General features: G+C 40.9%; 2 protein-coding genes across 2 annotated transcripts; both read right to left on the bottom strand.

Annotated features, from left to right (window-relative positions):
• Positions 1–377: 377 nt before the first annotated feature.
• Positions 378–10,507, bottom strand: LOC136423093 (apolipoprotein(a)-like). The gene is made up of 9 exons (XM_066411114.1): positions 10,381–10,507; positions 7,794–7,862; positions 7,553–7,577; positions 6,401–6,554; positions 5,807–5,940; positions 4,858–5,088; positions 2,914–3,189; positions 2,367–2,571; positions 378–1,814 (listed from the first exon to the last, which is right to left on the bottom strand). Exons 2-9 carry the CDS (start codon positions 7,848–7,850, stop codon positions 1,655–1,657), a joined length of 1,242 nt encoding a protein of 413 aa, XP_066267211.1. The 5' UTR covers positions 7,851–7,862; positions 10,381–10,507; the 3' UTR covers positions 378–1,654.
• A 1,644-nt stretch (positions 10,508–12,151) lies between these two features.
• On the bottom strand, positions 12,152–21,884 carry LOC136422852 (plasminogen-like). Its single transcript, XM_066410760.1, has 7 exons — positions 21,573–21,884; positions 17,325–17,448; positions 16,398–16,694; positions 15,729–15,833; positions 15,000–15,305; positions 14,208–14,615; positions 12,152–13,686 (listed from the first exon to the last, which is right to left on the bottom strand). Exons 2-7 carry the CDS (start codon positions 17,407–17,409, stop codon positions 13,214–13,216), a joined length of 1,674 nt encoding a protein of 557 aa, XP_066266857.1. The 5' UTR covers positions 17,410–17,448; positions 21,573–21,884; the 3' UTR covers positions 12,152–13,213.
• Between the last annotated feature and the right edge of the window lie 320 nt (positions 21,885–22,204).

Raw genomic sequence — 22,204 nt, 5'->3', positions numbered from 1 at the left:
TGTGTATATGCTATAGATCTGATATATAGATTCAAACCTGATTCTGCCTGGTCTCTTCAGGTTTAGCCACCCAACATGGTTGGTAACAACACCCTATTAAAATGCATTCATTGGACTGTGTAGTTACAAGAGATGGATCGCTAGGGGGAGCTAATGTAGCCGGGGAAGTGTCACCCTCGCCATTCATGCAAGCCTTGCTTGTGCTGCTTACGTATACAGCGGACGGTAGATGTCGCTGTTGCAGATCACAGTCCAGTATTATTACAAGAACGCCACTCTTTAAACATTTGTTTGACCAGCACACTTTATTAGATAACGGAAAAAAAACCCGAAGAGAAAAAAAAGCTCAACACAAACATAGGCACAGGAGGCAAATGTAAGCATACACGTTTAATGTGAACGATACCAAGCAAAATAGAGGAGAGGTAGAGATTATGCATGAAAATATTCTGCAAAATTCTTATCGACGTGTCAACTATTTTGTTGTATTGATGAATAAAGTACGGAAGGTACAATGATTCAGAATCTGGTATTTCTGTCATTATTATGTTGCATTGCTTTGTCGTGTATGATATGTACTACAAAGTCGTCATACTTTTACAGTTTCATCTAATCGCAGTCACGTGTACTGCTATCTATGATTGTACGTGCGTACCTTGATATTTTCCATCATGTATAGTAGCAATTCACTGAATATCTGAACTGTAATTAAAGATACATGTATTTAATTGACTGCAATGCAGACTTGAGTTTCCGGACAAATAGTACATTGATTATGATAAGATAGAATGAATAAGCACCAACAAACGAGAAAGTAAACAAATTGACTAAGAAAGGAAACTAAGTCTCAAAAACTGAGGCATGCATAATATTTTATTGTTTTAACTTATGTATCCTTAACCTAAAAGTTAAGTTGAAATAGAAATCGATTAGATTATACATAGCTTGGTTTCTCTTCATTTGAACTACAGAGAGAGATAAGATAAGTTATCTATTGACTATGAAGGGCTGCTTAACAAACCGTAGGCTGTTACAAGCTACTTATGCGTTTAAAAGTCTAGATTATATATCACTAGAACGTCAACAATGTAATAATAGCATAATCAGAAAGCAAGGTGTCTGTGTCCATAGACAATTGGAGATGTGTGTGTGCGTGTGTATGTATTTATGTGTGTGTGTGTGTCTCTGTGTGTGTGACGGTCTTTGGCCAAGCAGTAAATTGTATATCTGTGCTATTACCGAAAATACTTGGCCAACTCTCTGGATCTATGCATTATTTGCCTCGGAAGTCGCCAAATATAGGCACTAACAATAAAATCACTTAAAAGTGTTTTGGTAATAAGAATGAACAAAAAAACTGTGAACGTTCAACTGTTCACAAAAGTATCATCATAGCACCCTGATGGTCAGTGGGAGAGGTAGGTACATAACATGTTGTCATAAACTTGATTATAAAGGGAATTGCCACCCATTTATGGCAAAGATTAGATATTTGCTGAGGATATAAGAAATTATCTGCAAAACGTAGTTGTTAAAATCTTATCACTCCAAATTGAAAGATCCGATTAAAAAGGTGGTAACTTTTTGGACTCTTTCAAAAAGTTCACTTTCGTAGCAAATCCTGCGATTCACTTCTCAGTGAACTTTACTTTTTCTAGGGGCATTTCGGCACCCCACAGGCCATGAACTGAACCTTGTTCTGGTACTTGTAGTAGCACCAGGGCTCGAGTTCAGGGGCGGGGTTACGGCAGTAGTTGTGTTTACCGATTCCATCCTTGTTGTTCGGAAAGTTGGCGATGTTGTAGAAGTAATACCTAAACAGACAAAGAAAAAAAATATGTGAGTTTTATCAAAAATTCTTCGATGGTACACTAAGTACATACTTGGATTGCAGGGAGCTTAGTACACTGATCTCAATGTCCTGTCACGTAAATCTACCTTATTATTTTACCATGCTTTGACCAAACCAGATCTTGTAATATCTGTTAATATTTGTTACATATGCTGCAGCCGAACCCAGAAACAAAACATACTAAAACCACACATCATGTTTGATATCTCACGCAAGAAAATTCATAAACGCTTGTAAGCTGATTCGAGTGGTAGAGACTGTATATTTGGATTTGAAAGCCCAGGCGACCATTTTGGCGGGTACTTGGATTAAGCAGCAATGTAATCCAACATGGCGCCAAATAAAAGGCCTGTATAGCCAAGTGTTTGAGCCTTCGTTTATTCATGAGAAGCTCAAGTCGGTCTGCAGGCCGCTTTTCATTTAGGTCATAATGGAAGAGGTATTAGGGTCAGGCAAAATATACAACAAACATACAGTTAACAGGATTAGTACTACCTATACGTGTATGACTTACTTCAGTTCTGGTGAGTCCCACTTCAGACAGTCGTACTGGTTCCCGCTCGCGTCCTTGGCGGTTTTGGCCTGGGTCCCGCGGTACGACTTGCCCTTGTCGCTGACCTTGTAACAGGCCGTGCTCGTACCTCCCTGCCCTCCGCCGGTGGAGCCACCAGTAGTTCCACCGGGCACATGCAGGGCGTTTGGCGGGATGACTGGAGCTCCTGGGGAAGGGGGAGGGGAAGGAGGAATCGTGTCAATAAAGCGGTGGTTTTGGTTGAGAGACCTGATAGCCAATCATCCACCACATCCATGTACAATTGATGCTTTATTTGGTCCATAAAGCGACGTTCAAGGCCCGCGAAATATCCCAAAATTTGTCGGACACGTCGCCATTTTGGATAAAGTTCTCAGAGCACTTCTCGCGAGAAAGGGCGAGATTCGTTAATGCGCATGCCCAAATGTTAAGATACCTTATGTTAGATAGTCTTTGGTTGCTCGGGAATCGTTAGCTGTTCGGCAAACGAACCAAAGAAAAATGAAAGTGATTTGATTTGCGTCCATACCTGCACACCCCAGTTTGGTCTTGGTAGCGGTGAACTCAGTTGGCTTCGTCCACTTCATGTCCGACATGCAGGTGGTCTTGATGTACTCCACCCCGATAGTGACGGCACCCAGGCACCCGACTCCGCAGGTCGCCCCGATGCGCTGCGGCCCTTTGCAGTTCGAGAAGCCGCCGGTGGGGACGTTCAGCGCCGGGCACACCTTGTCCAGCGGCCCGATCCCACCAGTGCTACCGCTCCCTCCGGTACTTCCGCCTCCAGTTTGTGATGCAGCGTTAGCTAGAAGGCAAAATGGAAGAGAAATGAGAGAGATCTACCTTAATGGGGCTTTTACATTTACTTCGTATGAGCGTATAAATTTCTGTCAGAACAAGGCACACAATTACGTAGTCTTTCTTCATGTTAGCTGCTTCATGAGAAATTATAAGTAATGAGTGTATGAGCATCACATCAAGTCCCGGCAGTCAATCACATTTTAAATTTGTACACATTGTAACTTGTATGTCAGGGTCAACATAGGATAATACAGAGACAAAGCTAAAAAGAAACTAGAGTTCCACAAACACATTATCTTCGCCAAATAATCATGGAGAGTGATTAATATTTACGTGCTTATCACCCCCTGCAAATTTGATCATGCACCATACCATTTGGAAGTTATGATGGGGCGAATGAGTCCAGTCTAGATATGGTTAAAAATCATTTGGTGGTACAGGACTAGTATATGTGTAGAGTGTGCTGATATATGTTATAACTGGTCATGAAAAAAATATGAGTATGTTGATATTATATGGGCCACAAAGGTTCGATATTGCAGTGTTGTAAGTTGAAAGTGATGATGAAATAGTACAGTCAATATATATGAATAGAATAAATCTGGCTGGTTGTTGACGTGTTTCTAGGTGTTTTTAGGTGTTTTTGTCAGGCTTTCTATTTTGTCCCTATTCCGTTATGTCGCCAACCGTTTTGAACAAAAAGGCCTAAACTGAACGCGTTAAACCAGCAGGACCCACACCTCTGCTTGGAGAATAGTTTATTTATTTGACCTACATGTACGTTTGCGCAAGGCCATCTGTTTACATGACCTGACACTGTCCCATGTCCCATTGAAATGCAGTAGGCTAACAAACTTTCCTTACTAATTATGCAAATTAGCTCCTGATTTGCATAATTAGTTATTGATAATGTAAAGCACAATCTGAGCTCTCTACATACCAAACATCAAGACGATCTGTCGACCCCTTCTCAAGTTATTCATGTCCGAATGTCAAAACAAAAACACCCACTGCAGTTCTTAAAAAGCCGCTAGGGGGCCCAAATTTACAGTACTTACTTTATGTGGCATGAACTATCTACCACACAAAAATCATGACCATAGCACTTTCAAAAAAATGCCCCTAAATTTGGAAGCTCCGCTGCAGTACCTTAGGTACCCGCTAGAAGGCCCATTATCGAACTTGACCTTCCTTTCTGTAATCCCTACTCATCGACTAAATATCATACGGGTCCATCAACATCTTCTTGAGTTATGCTGGCGACATACAAATACACATCCACACAAATCCCGCTGCAGTACCAACGGAAAATACCAGGGGAACCATTGTTGAACTTGGCCCCCGTTTCCACAACATCTACACATCTGCAAAAAATCATGAAGATCCATCAACGTTTCCGTCACTTTTTTTGCCTACATACAAACACAAAAAAATGTAAAGTCTGCTGCAGTACTGTTGAAAAACGCAAGGTGAACCATTTTCGAACTTGACTTTTCTTTGCACAACCACTACACACCTACCGAAAATCATAAAGATTCATTGAAGCTTTCTTGAGTTATGCTCCTGACATACATTCAGACCCACCCAACAGATTTTTCAACCGAAAACATAATCCTCTCCGAGTACAAGTACTCGGCGAAGATAATAATTCAAACAAAATACGGTTGCTCACCCGAGCAAGTAATTTTAGAGAGGTCCACGCTCCACTTGCCAGTAGACTGGCACTCTGTGGTCATGATCTTCTGCCCGGTCGGACACAGCACCCAGCACTTATGGCCCACAGGGAAGACCTTGCTCTTTGCACATCCGGTCACGGCGGTAGGGGGCGCTGTTATGGCTGGGCACGTCACGGCGGGACTGACTCTCTGGGACTGGCCGCCGCCGGTAATACCGGAAGCGGAAGCTGACAGATTGAGGGTGGGGTGGTACAGTTATTACTACAGTCTATACCTGAAACTAAGGTGAAATCACGCGCGAGCGTATATCATAGATTTAGCTTATAGAATATGACTAGGAGCCAAGTTTATTTTGTAGCATGCATTGTATGTTATTCCGTTATTAGGAATTAAGACATTACCCGTTCAAATAGCTGATATTTCATATTCAATGTCATGAATGCAACAAAAATAAGATTAATCAAGAATTGGAATTCAATGAATGCAGATATTATGGAAATTCGTTGGCATTGAGTACTGAAGCTCGATATTCCATGACAGCTAAGAGGCTCCGAGTTTCGCCTGGAGGGTTAGCCTTAAGCTTACGGTGACGTCACATTAATCGTAGGCCGTCATACGAGTGTGACGCGATAGAAATTTCAAGCAGACGGTGAAAGAAGTCACAGAACCAATAGCCTCTACCAGGCTCCACAGGTCGCTGGAAAAATAGTAGAAATTCGCCAAATAGACAGGTCGCAAAATGTTATCTGTCTATTTGGCGATTTTCTACTATTTTTTCAGCGATATGTGGAGCCTGGTAGAGGCTACAGAACCAACCACTGCAACAAGGATCTTCGACAGCCTTTTACGTATCAAGACAGCTAAATTCTGTACGACATGTGCACGATTATTCCATGAATACAATCGTACGACAATCGTTAGACAAGAATGTGACCAAGCCCTTACCAGTGCACTTGGAGACGGGACAGAAAGCCCAGTCGTTCCGGGAGGCTACGTAACACCATGGGCGGGACACGGTACCCGGGATGGGGTTACGGCAGAAGTTGTGGTTGCCGACGTTGTACTTCCCGGCAGCAACTCTGGAAGAGGTCGACAATGATATCAGAAGTAGGCATTCATCAGTCTCGCAAGATAATGATAAAGATTATGATCCATTTAGCAACTCTAATTTATAACACTGATTACTGATAACAAATACCAAATCAGCAGTAAAAGAGCAGCGTCCCTTGTAAGGTTGGTTGTATTTTTATGGTAGATCATTGCAATATTTCTCCACTTAAACATTTGTCTTCTTTATGCGTAATTCATATATAAACCAATGTCCCAGAAAGGTAGCGTCTGGTGTAAATTGCATATGGTATCTTAAAAGCACACAAAAATTTAATAAAACTGCCCTCTTAATCTTATTCAAAGAGTATAGAAGAATGCTACCCAGTATGCATGTTTTGTTTCAGTGCAGATAGGGAAACTGTGTGTAATCATTAATAGTATCGTTTTAATCTGATATCATCAGTTTACGCATATCCTGTTTTGACTCACGATTTGGTGCTTATGGCGCGGAAGTTAACTATGTCAATAGAATTCCAGGCCAGGCAGGGTTCGTTAGTTTCCGTCACTCCCACAGTTCCTCGGTAGTTCTCTCCACTTCCGGTGTAACAGTCGACATCGTTCAGCTTCATGGACGCCCGAATGGCTGAACACAGAAGAATTACAGGTGTTGAAAGTGGGAAATCAATGCACATTTACAACATCTATTGTACTCAAATTATAGGGCTGTTAGGTGAGGTACCACTCAACAGTCTACTGTACCCAATGTATTGCCACGTGTCACGGTCATCGGGACTAGCCATAACTCTCATGAGCTCATGCAAAGAACCGTCCGGGGAGGAAGAAAGAGGAGTACCGGTAGACAACGGAAAAGATTGGAGGTTGATAGCAGAAAATTGATTGATAAGACTTATTATGATAAGAAAATAAGTGAAACTTTGCGAGGAACAAAAAACCGAGAAGGGTGGACAAAGCGGATTGTAAGATGTTCTGTGGTGCCCCAACGGTCAAATAGTCAGATTAAAGGACAGACGAGATGTTAATGAGTACATAATGACTTTACATCGTTAATGCTGAGGGTCATGCCTCCGAACACGAAATGTCATCGCTATCAAGTAACACAGGACCTACAACTGACCAAGGAGGTTTAAAAGAGATCGACCTCTTTTGAACTGGCACACTCCATCATGCAGTGCCCCACGACTATGCCAATACCTGGAAAAAGTAACGTGCTACCTGGCATACACTCATTGTAAACCCTTGTCCAAACAGAATGTTTGTTCGTGGTATACCGGTAACGTAACGGTTACATGTACAATCATGCGACAAGCTTGTCTCGATCGCGAGCTCAATCATGATATTTCTGACTTAGGGAGAAAAAATGCTGTTCCAGTCCTATCCATGTAATCCGTAACCTTGAAGTGTCCTTCAGATATTGTTACGTGGTGACAATTGATCAGTAAGAGGGAGAAAAGGAGAAAGAAATGAAGAGAGATTCCAGCTGTCTATGTGTGCTGGACGTCTAAAGTTCTTATACCAAAAAGTATTGGTAATACATTAATCAAATGAATTGACTGTATAAATATATTCACCATTTATCCCCAATATATCACAATGAATTGTAAATCGTGTTAGCGCACTTACATTTAAAGTCTAATCCACGAATGCCCTAAACGAATAAAAAAGTACAATCTGTAAACAAGGTTGAAGAACCCAACGATATAATGAAAGAACAATGCAATACATGAAGATATTGATCAAATAAAACATTCAAAAGTCGAAATGATGGCTGCAAGCGTGCAGTAAAACTACAGCAGCACTGATAGATATCTCATTTTCATTTAGTTCAAATGAAGTGGCTCTAATAATGGATCCACATACTTACTTCCAACTGGACAGCTATAAAAACTACCAGCACGAGACTAGTGACATACAGTCCCATCGTGGCAGGATCCTGAAAAACAAGGTGAATATCTTTTTTACTATGAATTTTAAATTTGCTATTTGTATATAGCCGAGGGAGTTGTGTCCCTCGGCTACACAACTCCCTTGGCTACACAACTCCCTTTAGAGAACCTTGCCCCCCCCCCAATATATACGCCGCTGTTCATAGGAAGTCTGCGAAGGAGGCTAATAATGAATTACAGTCGCAAGATATTCGATAATTGTTATCATTATTGTATAATTGTCATGATAATATCGTCATTGATTATCATATAACCCTTAACCTCGAATGTCATTCGCGCCTTGTTACCATAAGTCAGACATTACTGCAACTATGTTAAGGATATAATTAGGATGATATAGATAATAACAATATCATTGTGATTCATCAAAATTGAAAAACCCACATGTCATTTTTGATTATGTCACATTTATGTCATATTGACCGCAGCATGTAAATAAATCAAGAACAATTTTGTCTTTGTCAGTCTCCAATTGCTGAAAATACTTCAGGAAACGTTTACCCTCGTTCTACTTGGAATGTTGATGTTTTTCCCAGACATTTAGACGAACGAGGAAACCAAGTCCGGAAACCTACATTGTCCTCAGAGCGATTATAGCACCGTCTGTGGTTATAATAGTACAGTCCATTGAGCAGAAAACATCGATAAGTCGTTCCGACCGAGGATTTGTCTAGACCTGTTCGGTGTGGTTTGACCTTCTGACACCATGTTTTGTTTAATATCTACTCAAGGATAGGGCGGTCGAACGTCCCCCGAGGATGCGCCACAATTGACAGTTACGATGCGCATCATTTTCACATGACCTCGACGGATCAAAGACGAACTGTATTAATTGTCTCCTGATGTATCTCACAGAGCCAATCCTACCAATTTCTATACTTAACTTTGTCAAGTTGAAAAACTTCAAATAGACGCCGACCAATGTGATTTGATTGAAACTGCGACGAAATGTTGTAGTTAAGTCAAAGATGACTATCATCAACAGGTGTGCGAAGAATAGTGTTACGCTTGGAATGTCAAATACGTATATCAATTAGACCTTATCGTAAAGGACATTGGGCCTCTTGAAGGTCATAAGCTACCGAGGACAACACAGGCAATAATCGCCTATATACGCCAACCGCCTTGAATGATCTGTATTGTATTTTCCAAGTTTGCTAAATCGGGGATCACAAGATCTGTATACTGCTACGGTCTCTATGAGGACTGTTTATACCCATGTAGATAAGATAATCATCTTTAAGTGCAACAGGAATACATTAGGAGTTACGCAGAATCCTTTTATGATTTTGAAGAATGTTTTCAGCACAATGGAGGTTCTTAGCCATGAAGTACTTTACGACGAATGACTGGTAGTTGGCAAACTAGTAGTCTCGTCGGGCTAAAGATGAAATATTACATGACCTGAAATCCAACTAAACGTTTGATAGTTCGGTCGTAGATTATAGGGATAGTATGATACAATAGTTTGAGTTCCTTTGCAGCTTTATCTGTACATCTCTACATCCTAAAGGACCTTGTGCCTGGGAAATATCAAACAATCAAAGCCTTAGTCACATGGTCTCAATCTGGATCATGGACTACCGTCAAAGAGAGATAAGTGCCCAGGAGACATAGTTTAAACGTCAAGGTAACAACAGGTAGTATCTATACATTTCAAATCTTTCTCAAAACTTTATTTGTTTAAATCAACATCGCAGCAGTACATATAGTACATACAAAAACATGCACTTCTGAATTACGCTCATGCCTCAAATTTCCGAACCATTTGTATCTCTCTGGTGTCTAAAGTTATTTGACATTTGACACTGAGTCTGTGATTCTCCGACCCTTTGTTTGTGACCTTTACACCAGGTCTTACGATGTCTAGCTTTGTTTTTTGGCTACATACATGTAGCTATATACATTGTACAAACATGTATTTGTGTTTTGTATACAACCTTAAAATTATGATACATCATAGACTGTTGTTTATAAATCAAGAAACCGTTTGTATTGCATAAAAAAGCTGCAAAATGCGAGCTCTGTGATCAACCGACAATAACGTCTAGATGACGATCAACATTGTCGTCTGAAAATCATCTGCAACCAGTGGCAGCGTACATCGAATAATTTAGAATCTCATCAACAATATTGTGCAGACTTCTTGTGACAGCTGTCTGGATACAAACAAAGGGGTCGGTCCCTTTTAAATTTCTACACTACTTTAACTAGAAGCGCACGAAAACGAATAGATTAGACCATTCAACTGCCTCTAAACCTTTTCTAATACTTTGCTATGGGTAATTGAGGAGTTTCAAAAACCTGGCCTTAGACGTACACTAACCACAGTAAATTATGCTTGGAATTCTTTGTACCGATACTGGTTTCAACATTCTTTACACAGCAAAAGCGTTAAAACTTTCACTCCCAGACCCTCGTACTTTCACTCCCAGACCCTCGTACTTTCACCTGTATTCGAACACGTGGTATGTCCGAAAATATGCCAAAATCATGTTTACTCACGTTTGAGGAGCTGATATCCGAAGATTCTTCGTGGATTGTCGGAGACTCTGGCGTTCACACAACCTCCGACCAGACACGACTGGGACCGAGTGAGAAAGCAGTCCGACGAGAAGGCGGGGTCTAAAGAATTCTCACTTTCACCCATACCATTAATCATATAATCTTTGTTTATTCCGAAATCACACAATGACCAAAAACATCCAGTGAACACTAAATCAGATCTTGTTATCTTGAAAATGAGGAATTTTGACTTACAAAATAGGTTTTTGAGTAAACATCTAAGTTTTATGTTTGAAAAAGATGTAATTTTATCATGTCTAAAATTTGAGTTTTTCTGGTAACCGCCGCAGGGTGGGTCACCCCGCATGGCACCCCACGTGAAGATCCATGAGTCAACATTTACCACAAATCCGAAGCCTATTTTTCAAGGACAAAGCTCTGTTTTAATTGATAGATTGCATATCTATCGATATCAGTTAGGATATAGCTCTCAATTTTAATGCTTTTGCCTATAGACAGATCGGTGAAAGTTCGAATCCTCCCAAGTGGAAGGAACAGATTACAGGCGACTTGAATGAATTCACATTCTTTGCAATTTGTAAGCTAGAGGATGTAACTCCTATCCGTTTTCATTGTTCAAAACAACTGATGATATACCCGGGCGGTACTATCATGTTCAAAATAGCCCTTGACCAGAAACTGGGTAATTCCAAGGAGGTTGGGGTGGGTGTTGCTTGGTGGTGTAATTCAGATGTGCTTAATGCTGTGGATGGAAAATTTAAGTATCTCCGCTCGTAAACCAGCACAATCATCGTGTATCTACGACAAAATTGAGCCTCATTATGTTTCGTATTGTGACATATAGTGATGGAGGGGACAGGGGGAGGGGGGCGCATACATCTTACACGAAATCGACCAATGTAGGCTCAATAATCTTCGCTTTATGTCCCTCTCTTATTGCTGAGGACATAATGTTCAGCGTAGAAAGCTACTTAGGAGCCATACTCTTTCACACAGCTCCACACAGGTGCAGATATCTAACACATTATTGTTTCCCGCGGGCAAAATGGCGGCTGCACAGGTTATGGTGACAACTCTGCATTAGCAGGGTAAGCACGTACAATGATGCCATTGTTTAGTCGGCTAGTAGCCGTTGTGATAAATTACTTTGAATGTCCCGTTTAGTACTTATCTATCTTTCTGTAAATAAAGAATCCCCGGAGCGTTGTTGGGTACAATAGGAGCCTGTCCTTATACTAGGGATCGGTTAGAGGAGAATGTGACATTTTGACACTTTCAATTGGAAAGACACGACAGAAGTAGTATACCTGTGTAACTTCAGCTATCCATATTGCTTAATATGTTATGACAGAAATATATAGACACCACGATGTAGAAGGTAGTATGCTCTAGTTATGATGACATCATATTTTACTGTGTATTTCGTGGCCATATGAAATATAGGGCTTCTTCTAACATGGTGGATTTGTAAGTTTAAAAATTATGGTCCAAAGTGATTTTAAGTTGAGTTTCAACCATTTTATAGTTAATTGTCCACCAGACATATTATAGGTGATGATTCAGGGATGATATGCACCCCATTTTTATTCAACAAAATATTTTTATTGAACATCTAAGGGTTGAATAGGTACAATGTCTTGAATACTCCCAGTATTGGTGCCGTATCATTAACTCCATATAATTTTTCTTCAATGAATATAAGTGTTCGATGTGAAATACAATATTAACGCTGATTCAGTATCAAAACCACTTTCTGTTGAAGGCAATTTATTGATGATCATGATTTATTATAAACCGCCAGAGACATTGATAAATAAAAAGGAGAAAAGAAAAGAAGTTTTGACATAAAAATGTGAACACGAAAGAAAAAAAGTTCATGAAAACGAAGTACTTTCCCTTTACCTTAATCACAAACAATTTCACAGTGAGGTAGGTTAGTTACTCAATATACAACGATTAACTACTTGTAGTACATGTACATGGCTATTCCTATGACACTTGCTTTCGAACATAGAAAATATAGATAACCATCTAAGACTAATGACCTGAAATGATCTTACACATATCCTATTACTTTTCTGGTTGTCTGTGCTAAAGATGTATTGTTCATTTGCTTTATCTTATAACTGGAATAATTTATCATCGCGCAGTAGTACCACTATGTAGTATTTGTTACGGGTTTACAACACTTTTACCTGGGGGTGTACCGGAAGAATCGGTACAATTGGCTACTAAAAATGTCATCAAATGAAGACATCCTCACAACCTTTACTTATTTTATAGAATTAGAATCCCCAGCACCAACTAAAAAGTAGGACAATTAAGATATGCTTATCTGTTGATAAGAAACAGACAGTCAAGCAAATTAGATCAAATCATGTAAATACCAAAAAAATACATTACATAAACTGCTAAGAAGGAATGTTTTTTTCATACATGTTTAACTAGAGCAGCGATATCAAACCTGTATGCAGAACTTTCGATAAAAGATAAAATGCGATGTTTCGTCAGTTTTAAAGTGTTGTTTTCTTCTTGTGAGGTACTTATAAGTTTTTACTGTACTTACTGTTCAATATATATACATGTATATATATATATACCAACTCTTCCAAGGGCAAGCCAGCAGATGCTTTCCCGAATCTTCCTAAAGCCGTCACGACTGAAGGTTATACAATACATACTGTTTGGGGATGTATGTGGTTCTCAAGTTCTATATCCTCTTCATCAATTATAATCGTCCGCCATTTTGAATACTTAATGAGTCTTCTTGACCACGCGTAGTACTGCCTCAAAGCTGTGTGGGTGTGTGGATCTAACATTTCGGAACTCCGCAGACCTTGAACTCGACTTTCCCGTTGACGGCCCTGTAGTAGCACCAGGGCTCAGACTCCGGTGCAGGGTTCCGGCAGTACCGATGATCGCCCAGGCCCTCCTCCTTCCCGAAATTGTTGGTGTTGTAGTAGTAGTACTTCAACTGTGGGTCGCTCCACTTCATACAGAGCTGTCCTTCGCGAGTGGTGGCCTTTTTCCCGCGGTAGTTCTCTCCGCGTGAAGTGTAGCAGAGGACATCGGTGCCCTCGGGAGCTTTAGTTGTTGGCTTGACTGTTGGCTTGACTGTTGGCTTGGCTGTTGGCTTCTCTGTATTGGCGGCGTCGGCAGCTTTGGTGGGTTTTGCAGCCTCGCTTTTGGCGGTGGTTTTGTCGCCGTCAGGACTGGCCGATGTCGACTCGGTGGGCATCTTCAGATTTCCGTCACTCATGGCATTGGGAGGAATAATGGGGTCCTCTGAAAAAGACAAAAACGAGTTCGGAAACTTCATACCTCCAGTATTGTAATCATAAAAATGACTTGGGAATTTACATATTGAATGCATGCATACGGTTGCATACACCTTTGGCTAAGACATGATACAAGTATGACACTACTATCATTTATGAGTCAGATGTATCATAGCACTTTTCACACAGACACACACACACACACACACACACACACATACACACTCACACACACACTCACACACACACACACACACACGCACACACACGCACTCACACACACACACACACTCACACACACACACACAAGCACACACACACGCACACACACACATACATACACACGCACACACACGCACACACACAGATCCAGAAGGCATTAACAGTGTGTAATTTATATAGCCCTTTATGTAAGTATACGCTAAGATCATACACTAAGCATCTAAAAATTCAAGGTACAATATGAGTATCTATTAATTGATTGGCACTCATGCCTACTACATCTTATAAACGGCAAGGACGTCCTACCTTCACATGCGAGCTTTCCTTCCTTTGGTTTCGACCACTTGCCGTCTTCCAAGCAGGTTGTAGTCATGGTGATGGGACCAGTCTTATCAGATTTGAGACAGAGAACTCCACATGACGTCTGCACCTTCTGCTCTGCACCATAGCAGTTGGTGAGCGAGTTCTCGGGGATGTTCAGCTTCGGACACGTCTTGGTCAGCGGTGCAGGGGAAGGTGGGGCGGTCTTCTTCGGGCCCATGGTGGCAGGGTCCGGCTTCTCGGCCGCTTCGGGCTTTCGGGTCGTCTTGGCAACCGTCGGTTTGACCGTCGTGTGCTTCGGGGTTGTTTTCTTGACGGTTGTCTTGACAGGTGCAGCAGTGGTGACCTCCACCTTCGGTGTTGTGGGTTCGGCTGGCACCTTAGGTGCTGATTCTAGGAATAGAATTAAGATGACGACATGTACTAATTAGTTCGCATCATTTGACAATTAGCTCTAGGACGATTCAAAGGTAGAACCATAGCTTAAAAAATCATCGTCATCAACTGGGAAATGTTTTTACGTTAAAAGAAAACGCCATGGAAGGAAAATTCTATTTCAATGTAACGAGAAGGAATTACCCTGACCTTGGCAATTCAGTACAGTAGACATGAATGATGATAAACTGTATATGTGCATGACAATCAACTCATACACTGCGCATGTATGACAGTTAACTATACACGTTGTCAAAACATTCACATGATTCACACTATGATATCTCCCTGATCGATGATAGGGTTTAGACATAACAAGACAAAATGTTTTAGATGACTAACCTTTACATTTGATGTCGGACAAGTCCTTGGACCAGGTGCCGTCTTCCTGACACACAGCGATCTCTATCGGAGCTCCATTGGTACACATGACCCAGCAAACCTTACCAACGGTGTGCATAGACCCGGATGGACAACTGGAGATAGGCGATGGTTTCATGTCGGACAGATCGATCGCTGGACACATGGCGCTCATCGGGGCCTTCTTCGTTGTCTCCTCTTTTGGTTTCGGCGTTTTCTTCTCCTCGGGCTTGGTGGTAGGTTCGGGTGTTGGCTTTGGGATGGGCTTTGCCGTCGTACGTTTGCCAACTATAGAAACACGATTTGCGTAACGTGTATTATTCTTTAGGATTACACAATATATTACAATATGTAACACGTTAACAACACCTTGTGGTGAAAATGAAATAGTATCTTGTTTTTTTCATTCTTCCCATTCAATAAATGGAACAGGTTTTACATGCTGGTAAACAGGAAAATGCATAAAATTGTCTCGTATTCATGCGTGTTGCTTTTTCTATGTCTGGCTACAGTGCATTCTATACTCTATCGATTTAATGTGTGCAAAAATTCAGGATATGACCAAAGTACAAAAGAGATTATTTACAAAAAGAAAATAACGCGTTTGCTGATAATGATGCTTCAGCGTTGGTAGTGTTAACATTGTACATATTTGTGCACATGCTGAACTTGAAGGTTTGATATAACATGTCTTAAGACATTAGTACTTACCTGGAGGATCCTTACAGTCACAGGTGTCACACCCACTATCGTCCTTCTTGAAGCCGTACTCGCAGATGTTGTTACACACAGGCTCGGCACAGATGTCGTCATCCTCTGTTCCGGTAAAAAAATCAAATAAATCACCCATAGACTACATGGAAAGATTTACAAGTACTATGACATATAATAATATATAAAGATAAAATGATATATAATGTATATGGGAAGATACTTTGCACTTGAACGAGTTTTATAACAATATTGTCACAACAACAATGCTGGCTGTTGAAGGCAAAAACAGCTCATGACAGAAGGATTTTGAAAGAATAACTTATATCAATAAGACTAGGCCCCCATTTCACTAGCTGGCAATCGCGCTGGATAGAATTTGTGTAACCCTTGACTTCATGATTGGAATACCATGCAAAATGCAAAAGTATGACTGAAAAGGCAACAAAACACACAAAGCCCAAAAGAAAGAAAGATTCGTTCCTTTTTGTCTGTGAAATTCTTTGCAATTGAGTGCTCTGCACCTGTCAAATCGCTCGGTCGCAGCGAGGTCGCCACCCTAGTGGAATAGGGGTATGATGCTTATACGATTCTGAAAGCTGTGGAGAAACACAAAGCGTTATGTGAATTTGTCGTGATTTCTGTGGCTACGCATTGACAAACACATACCCATGCATTTCAGAATGTTGCAGTAGTCCCAGTCGTCTTCGGACGCCACGTAGCACCAGGGTCGGGACACGGTCCCGGGGGCGGGGTTCCTGCAGTAGTTGTGTTCCCCCACCCCGTACTCCCCGTCGGGGTGCGTCAGGACGTTGTACGAGCGGAACAGCACCTCGGAGGAGTCCCACCGCAGACACATCTCGTCCTTCTCCGTCAGGAAAATACGACCTTGGTACTTCTCACCATTGCCACGGTAGCAGTCTTTGTCTGGAATAAGGTCGTCGTCGTCTTGGCGGAGAAGTTGATCTGTAAGATTAAGAAAAGGGATACATTGTTTAGTTATGACGCAGTCGCTTTGACCATTTTTACGTACTACATCTACATGGGGGTAAAGTTAGAACATTATCAAAAGTTACACAAATTTCATGTATTTTCTAAAACTCTAATCATAAGTCATATCATGCAGTTTAATCGTGATTGCAATTTAGCTTTTAACTGACGCTACTATCAGGCACTGTGTAATAAGTAAACGCAATTCAGTAATGTATACAAACATGGCTGCTATACTGATTTGATAAAGTTTGATTATAATTGAATCGTTTCAAATCATATTTTGTACTAAGATCAATTGTTATAAAAAATTTACGAAATACTCAGAGGTCTTAATAAAAGGGGTTAATGTTAACTTTAAACGTTGTGAGTTGTACAGGGATCGATAGCACGACAACAGATACCCTAACTTTATTTCTGTGTCGAAACAACAATACGGGGACTCAATGGTATACATAGATAGAATGTATCATTCAACAAACTAGAATACCGAATACTGTACGTACCTTTACTGCCAAACGGATTCCAGAAGCTCCATGCTCCATGAAGATATACATTGATAGAATGTATCATTCAACAAACTAGAATACCGAATACTGTACGTACCTTTACTGCCAAACGGGTTCCAGAAGCTCCATGCTCCACTCGTTGTAGCGACAAACGCCAGAAGGGTGCAGAGGAAAAGTCTCATGGTGCCTCCTTCACAGTGTATTGGCTTCGTCTGTTATATCTAAAAACAAACACAGGACATATTTTATTCATGAAGTACTAGTATGAATACTTATGTCCTAGCTGCAAATTATGCACAAACCTTGGGATTTGTTCAGACAAGCGGAAAAAACAGCTACAGCATTTTTTAAATATGTTGCACTCTCTTAATGTGCACCTTTTGGTCACCCGTATGTTTAAAGCTTTTTAAGACACAGTCTAGGTTGCTGTTAACTGTATCCTATCAGGAACTAGCATTGTGATGTTTTCCATGTGCATCACTGATTGCACTCTACCAAACGTTCTTACGCAACCTACAATTAAAGAATGTTCTTATTCAGATGCTTAACATAAACTGCACAAAATAGAGACTTATGGTAAACAATTACGTCTCTGATTATGGCTAATTTTTTTGTCAGAAGATGAATAGTTTGAAAAATTGAATGTGGTTAAAACTAATGAGGCCCTACAAGAAGTGGTCTTTATACAATAACGCAGCATCAATCGTAAATCAATGATAATAAATTGACCGAGCTTGGTGCTCAATCAGTCTCAAAATAACAAGAAGAAGCCTACTTCAAAGACGAGCCGCACTAGGTGTGGAATGTGGTAATTAATCTCTTTCATGAGAACAAAGCAGAAGTATTTGCCTTCGGCAGTGCCGTCCGGGGACCACATTACTGTTAATTGGGTAACGATTAGGAAAGTTTTAACGAACTAATGTCCATTATTTGAAAACATTAGCAAAATACGCGCCCCATTCAGAATTGTGCAAAGGTACTGCTTTTACTTTTCACAAGATTCGGCAAGACGTCGAGGTTGTAATGAGGGGGGGGTACCCTCTTCTTAAACCTACAGGGTGTGACTTTATGATCGATAACCCTCGATCAATCAATGTAGAAGAATCAAAGAAATTCTTCCTGATGCCGAGATTGCAAACAGATCGTGAGAACACTGCAAAATCGCGTACACCATCTCAATCTTTTCTTATTGAGATGATGTCTTTAATGAGTAGTTGTCTTGAGCACATTGATGAGAGAGCTTTAATTGCCCAGAAACGCCTATCTAAACCTCAGTCCGATTTGTTCAGCTTATCCCTACTTCCGTTAAGATAATGGTGTTTAAAGCTGTTCTGTTTTATGTCATGATTAATGTTCTTGTTTTATCTGTTGTTCAGTATCGAATTCCAAACGAGGATGTCAGATCGTGACATATGAGTTTGTTTCGAATGTACTCAGGTTTCTTACAGTGATTTGACTTGAGACAAATGCTTTTCTTGTATTCGAAGAAATGGATTTGTTTGAGTGATTCTATCATGCAATTAAACGTTAAAACCAACAATTTTTGTCACTTATATCATGTAATTACGAAAGAAGCGTTTCGCAAAGGAACTCATTAACAGGTGCTATTTATGAAACTCGGAATTCGTTTCTGATGCGACTTTAACTACAGAATGATAGAGGCAATTTCGTATCGCTATTGCGGAAACATAGCATCTTAAATACTGCATTTATCTACACATGTATAACAAAACATCTATTCTATACATTTAACATAACAGCTATGTTGCCCTCTAGCATTTGAATTAAGGATCATGCTGCACATGGTTAGCAGTGCGTATTAGGCCAGCTAATTTGCAATGGAAGGATCCGTCGGATTATTTCTTTCAGTCAACAAAACCAACGGATTTTGTCGAAACTATAATGCCTGACTAAAATGATGCCGTATGGAAAAAGCACTAAGCTACAGGGAAAGATCAAACGCGGCACAAAAAGCCATGGCTCTTAAAGGTGTTATATTGCCACTAGCTATTATCAAAGCAAACAAGAGATTGCCGCTATGATATAGAGATATCCGGTATACGTATGGAATGGAGGCACCAATTTTTGCAAGGAAGAAGGAAACAATTGATGTAAGAGAACACCATCTGATAATTGCTGCAAAGAAAATGTTTTCTCATTAACGGAGAATAGAGGTCGTAAATTGGTTGAATAATCATCGTGAGAAGATCTTGGGTTTCAGCGTATCATTCCCTGTAGCACCTGTATGTATACACACCGTGGTATACACATCCATAGCAAGTAGAACTACGCGCGGACATTCTAAATATGCAAACTAAGTATATTTTTAGATGTTCGAGTGAAAAGGTGAACATCTTTCTTGTAACATCTGGTGACGTTACGGTCTAAATGATACAGCTATTTTCAGGTATCTGCTCTTTCCACGCTCTAAGTGTTTTGAGCAGCTAAAACATTAGTTGAACTTAAGACTCAGAGGACGATATGCAAAGTGCACAACGATAAATCTACGATGGGATTGCTTTTAGCACGTATATTTCGTCACCGGTGACCCTAAACGAGAAGTCCATCACACTTGCGACCGCGGAAATTCTCTACATTCTCGTTTTTCCGCGGAATGCTGCTGCTCCAGTACTGACAACAACATTAAGAGGACTTAAGCATCCGTTCGGTTTTTATCTGCATGCTTTCATCATACCGAAAACACGACAGGACTTCGCTCAACTATGAACATGGAGGCTTTCTCGCTCTTCCAAAAAATGTACAGCCAAAGGGAGCATCTTCCTTCAACTACTATTCACAGATGAGCATGAAAAAGTCTATCAAAACATAACCAAGCAAAAATTTAGCAGACGAACATCGTGAATATCTCAATGGTAGAAGAAACATCAAAATGTCAGCTATGTTGATACATTTATCCTGGACATGCTTTTATACAAAGAGTCTCTTCATCCATAACCACAGGGACGCGTCTGGGATAAAGCGTTTAGCTGCCTTGTGGCCAAGCAATACAGTGTAACATCACAAGGTATTCCAAATAAAACATTGTCTGTAGGAGGTCTGAAGGGTTCGAATTCATACAGGCCACCAATGATGTTTGACCTTTATATAGGACACTGTTCCGAGTATTGCGACACTTTTTGGAAGCCATTTTAGTCTATTTGTTTGTGCCCAATGGCAAAGGAAATTACATTGGTATCTTTTACGTTAGCTGGGATGAAAATCTTTCTCTGTGAAACTTATAGTTTCATTGAACACAAACGTGGCAATCGAAACAACGAGAAGAAAGGAAAGCTACAGAATGACAAATACGGGCTGCCGTGTGCCATTTGAAAGATGTTATGTTGGACCAGTAATCTTGACGAACTGATGACGGGGTTGCCGTCCATTGAAACACCCAGTGACTGACATCTGTGAAGCATACCTGCAATTTTCCCTGTCAGGTTGCAACAAGACGACATTAGAGTTACATAATGTACATACTTTTCTTGATCTGTTGTCACAGGTATCACTAGAGTCAACTAAGTACGAACATCTATTCAAACTTACTAACTACAAGAATCGTCATCTGAAATATGAGTTGACATCTATGTGCAGAATACAGGAACAAACCTCGTGGACCGAACTGACCATAATTATACCTTGCTACGAAGATGAAACGACTGCGCCTTCGTCTACTATGGTTAATGATACCACCACCACAACAAAAATGATAAAAACAGGAAGCTAGAGATATCTATCTTTGCGTTTACTAGGTTGAATCCAACTCCTGTTGAGTTGTGGAAAGATAAATGTGAAGCTAGTCACGTAGGAATGGAATTTCCCTTGAGGGACTCCCTTCAGCATCTCTCAAAGACAAACCGGCCTCTTGTTCCCATAATTTCTGATCACAGAAAAGGTGCGAAGAGACAACTGCTGGCGAATCAAAAGGCACAGACAGAAAATGACACGTTGTCGGGACCCCTGCTTGCTTTTCAATTTACAGCCGGGTGCACAGGCGTGGCTTGAAATTCATTTTCGACCCAAACCGTCCGACTGAGCATATTCAATCCCCAAGCAAATCTGTTTGTTCAACCTACGAGGAAAAATGTCATACTTCATTGCAAAGTATGAGCTCATTTGCAAAAGGCAAAAGTAAGACTGAAAAGTAAGGACCAAGCGCGGTGGGATTCGCACCTGTTAAGCAACTAATTGGGACACACCTGTTGCATTTTAAGTCGGGCATTTTGTATCTCAACATCTTCCCAAAGCGCGATTTTTGCCGGTTGAACAGCTCTTACTTTGACATGTTCATTACGCCGAGATATCAAGTGAGAGAACGTTGAAAAGAAGTGGTAAAACGACTTACTAAGGTTAAGTCCTAGGGGTGCACGGGATCCGCAGCTGGCGCTTGCAGGGATGTCCTCGCACGTTGTGCCCTCCGTGACAAATGGACGACTGGTCCCACCACGACGCCGGAATTCTCTCATTGTTACCGGGCTGCACCTCGCCTCCGGGCAGGTAGTTATCAATCCGTGACGCCCGGTCTGATCAGAGGACGTGCGGTATGGGTAAAGAGTGTGTTGCTCACCAGGTGCCATTGAAAACACGAACAGTCGTCGGAAACTACCATGAACTGTTGTCAATCGTACGTAGCGAGTTGAAAGAGGTAAAAAGTACACCGTGCACCTATACGTGTAGTACCAAATGTGTGTGGTATCAGTGATATCAGTGTATAAAGTGTGGGAGGAGCGTCAAATGATAAACCCTAGTGGTTACGCCCTAACAAAGGGCATCGAGAGTTCAGCCAACAGTTCATAAATATGGAAGTGGAATAGCGTCAAATTATGTGATCATCTATCTTCGGTGAATGATATCGTTCGTGTTTATGAATAAGAAAGACTTCATGAATGGAGGTACAGTTGCGGACAAAGCCTTCCTTGAGCTAAGGTATTCAGACAAGTATGTCGCGTATTTCCTTAAAGAACGACGCGAGATTTC

Source organism: Branchiostoma lanceolatum, chromosome 17, assembly GCF_035083965.1.
Source record: "Branchiostoma lanceolatum isolate klBraLanc5 chromosome 17, klBraLanc5.hap2, whole genome shotgun sequence".
Taxonomy (NCBI): Eukaryota; Metazoa; Chordata; class Leptocardii; order Amphioxiformes; family Branchiostomatidae; genus Branchiostoma; species Branchiostoma lanceolatum.
Note: the sequence above shows the minus strand (reverse complement) of the source record. Positions and strands in the feature narration are given on the sequence as shown.

What these genes read in the sequence shown, in the direction of transcription:
- LOC136422852 (XM_066410760.1), bottom strand. Translation starts at nt 17,409, where the DNA reads ATGAGACTTTTCCTCTGCACCCTTCTGGCGTTTGTCGCTACAACGAGT. An exon ending in GAACCCGTTTGGCAGTAAAG is followed by an intron (nt 16,695 to 17,324) that starts GTACGTACAGTA and finishes TTAATCTTACAG; the next exon opens with ATCAACTTCTCCGCCAAGAC. An exon ending in TGACTGTAAGGATCCTCCAG is followed by an intron (nt 15,306 to 15,728) that starts GTAAGTACTAAT and finishes GTGTTTCTATAG; the next exon opens with TTGGCAAACGTACGACGGCA.
- LOC136423093 (XM_066411114.1), bottom strand. Translation starts at nt 7,850, where the DNA reads ATGGGACTGTATGTCACTAGTCTCGTGCTGGTAGTTTTTATAGCTGTC. An exon ending in CTCTAAAATTACTTGCTCGG is followed by an intron (nt 3,190 to 4,857) that starts GTGAGCAACCGT and finishes TTTGCCTTCTAG; the next exon opens with CTAACGCTGCATCACAAACT. An exon ending in TGGGACTCACCAGAACTGAA is followed by an intron (nt 1,815 to 2,366) that starts GTAAGTCATACA and finishes TTGTCTGTTTAG; the next exon opens with GTATTACTTCTACAACATCG.